At 45.7% G+C, this 2,934-nt stretch overlaps 1 protein-coding gene across 1 annotated transcript in view; it reads left to right on the forward strand.

The window, feature by feature from the left end:
- LOC107298856 (centrosomal protein of 295 kDa) overlaps positions 1–2,934 on the forward strand; it is a gene marked incomplete at its 5' end in the record, with an annotated part of 31,044 nt that overhangs the window by 19,315 nt on the left and 8,795 nt on the right. Inside the window, one exon of the mRNA XM_015828221.2 lies at positions 1,561–2,225. Within this exon, the coding sequence (XP_015683707.2) occupies positions 1,561–2,225 (665 nt within the window). The remainder of the gene's footprint in view (positions 1–1,560; positions 2,226–2,934) is intronic.

Raw genomic sequence — 2,934 nt, forward strand, 5'->3', positions numbered from 1 at the left:
TGTTATTAACAAAAGGAGGGATATTTGACTAAGTGCTGACCTATTTCTGTTCGGCTTTGAAGTTTAGGTTCCAAAGATTCTGTTTGATCCATGCTTCTCTGATTTAGAAATTGAGTAATTGATTTTTTCCCAGCAGATTTTACACAGCAGAGATATTTCTTATATATTAATGATTTGATTTGATTTCTACAGCTCTCTCCCCCTCCCCCCCATCTCAATAAACATCTCTGGGCAGCTCACAATTAAAATCTTAAAAACGTTTTAAAACAATAGAACAATATTATATTGCTAAGCAAGACAGAAGAAACATTTGACAACAAACCAGGTACCAGATGTGTTGATTGTTTTGCTCCCATCTCATAGCTTCCATGACATTTGCATCTGGCGCTGAAAAATAATCATCATGACTTGGTTAATCAGGTTCCAGACCTTAGAAAAAAAAACCATTTTTTGGTGAGGAATTAGAGCTTAGTAGTAGAGTGTGATCTTTTTTTCCATAGAGTCAGTCTGTGAGATCTTGAAAGTTCTAGTAAGGCCTTTGCTTGAGATTTTGAATGAGACAGCCATCTGGCTTTAGATGAGCAGATGATCTGACCTGCTAGAACAAGGCTTTTCAACCAGTGGTACAGGTACCACCTGTGGTACATTGGCACCTGGCAGGTGGTACGCGACCATCCTAGAAAAGTGGTAGCAGGGGAGGGGAATGAGCTGAACCGGTGGCAGCACCGCACAAGCCTGAGCGAGAGACGGCTGGAGCTGCAGGGCTGTCAGGGCTCAGCGGAAGCGCCAGGATTAGCACCAGGCTCCAGCTGTAGCTCGGCGCTGATCCTGGTGCTTCTGCTGAGCCCTGAAGAAGCGCCGATCAGCTGGAAAGCAGCACTGATCCTGGCGCTTCTGCAGAGCCCAGAAGAAATGCCGATCAGCTGGAATGTTGCAGCCTCTCCGGGTCTTGTGATTTACATTCAGATGCTTGGCAACTGATTCATATTTATGACGGTCACAGTGTCCCAGGGTCATGTGAAGTGACCAAAACCTGCTACAACCATCCAGCAGACGGGGGGGATAAAAACCAAACACCCCCCCACCCCACCCCCGCTGCCAATCCTCAACAGAAATGCTCACAACAATGAAAACCTTGGATAGGAGGAAGAGTGCGGACGGGTGGGCAGGCAGGCATCTTGCTCGGCGGTGGCTTGGGGGACACTTTTTTCAGTGCCATTGTAATTTCGAACAATCACTAAGCGAACTGTTGTAAGTCGAGGACTACCTGTACTTCATCACTTTTTTCCTTTTTTGGGGGGGGGATCATCAAGTTTTTGACACCTTGCTAGGCGACTGGTGGTACTTGGATATTGCCATATCCTAAAAGTGGTACAATGGGTGAAAAGGTTGAAAAGCCCTGTGCTAGAAGACTACCTGTAATTTATTTTTAATATGAGTAATAATTGCTCCTTCTCTGCTTCAGTCTTTTAAAAATGCAGTAATGCTCTGAATTTTACCGTAGTTAACTTCATATAAAAACTGGATTGGTTGTTTGTTTGTTTTTTTGCCATTTCTCAGCTGTTCAATTGTTGGCCAAAGAATTGTCTGAACCCTTATCTCTGGAAAGTACCTTGCACAACAACAGTTTTGGTAAATCTGGAGCCTTCGGTTTCAAGCCTGAACAAAACCTTGAGCTAAGCAAGAACTGTGGGGAGGACCTTGTAGTTATTTCGCCTGAGACTGGATCCTGCGAGGATCTGCAAGATGACGGTGACGCTCGTTATTTCTGTTCGTCCATCGAAAACTTTTGCAGCCTTACTCCAGCTGACGATCAAACCTCCATTTACGAGAGGATTCCAAGTTCTGGCACAAGGAAAAGCACTCAGGAGAGGACAGAATGGGCAAAAGAGGACACTAGCTCAAGGGCAGGAAGTCTCTGCTTCGTTGAACTAGCCACAACGTCATCCAACAACAACAAGGAAACGGAGACCAGGAGCAGATTAGTCATGGGGGATGTAGAAACTGACCTCACGCGGTATGTTTTAAATGCCACGCAAGAGCAGAGTTTTCCAAGATCGAAGGTACTGCTGTGTGGGTCTCAAGAAATGAACTCTGGCAGTCCCTTTCAGAATTCTGCTCAGGAAAATATCAGCCAGCCAGCCGTGTTTCCACAATCAAATATGGATGCCGTCCAGGCTAAAAGCTCGGATTCCCGCTTGTCGCAGTGCAGCATCCCTGTTTGGGTGAGTGACCTGAAATGGAGACTCCTGGATTAAATGTAAGCTGTTCTGTTTAGAGACGATATGAAAGGCATTGTTTTTCAGCTAACAAAAGCTGTTTAGTCTAATTAAAAGATGTTGTTTTAATTAATTTCTTCTTGCGAAATAAATTCCCTTCACTTTTTTTCTATAGAACTTGTTGTTGTTAGTTGCGAAGTCATGTCCGGCCCATCGCGACCCCATGGACAACGTTCCTCCAGGCCTTCCTGTCCTCTGCCATCTTCTGGAGTCCATTTAAGCTCACGCCTACTGCTTCAGTGACTCCATCCAGCCCCCTCATTCTCTGTCGTCCTCTTCTTCTATTGCCCTCCATCTTTCCCAGCATCAGGCTCTTCTCCAGTGAGTCCTTCCTTCTCATTAGGTGGCCAAAGGACTTGAGTTTCAACTTCAGGATCTGGCCTTCTAAAGAGCAGTCAGGGTTGATCTCCTCTAGGACTGACTGGTTTGATCGCCTGGCAGTCCAGGGGACTTGCGGGAGTCTTCTCCAGCACCAGAGTTCAAAGGCCTCAATTCTTTGGCGCTCAGCCTTTCTTATGGTCCAACTTTCACAGCCATACATTGCAACTGGGAAAACCATGGCCTTGACTATACGCACTTTTGTTGGCAGGGTGATGTCTCTGCTTTTTAGTATGCTGTCTAGATTTGCCATAGCTTTCCTCCCCAGGAGCAAGCG

This window comes from Protobothrops mucrosquamatus, unplaced genomic scaffold (genome assembly GCF_001527695.2).
Source record: "Protobothrops mucrosquamatus isolate PMUCROS unplaced genomic scaffold, P.Mucros_1.0 scaffold4336, whole genome shotgun sequence".
NCBI lineage: Eukaryota > Metazoa > Chordata > Lepidosauria > Squamata > Viperidae > Protobothrops > Protobothrops mucrosquamatus.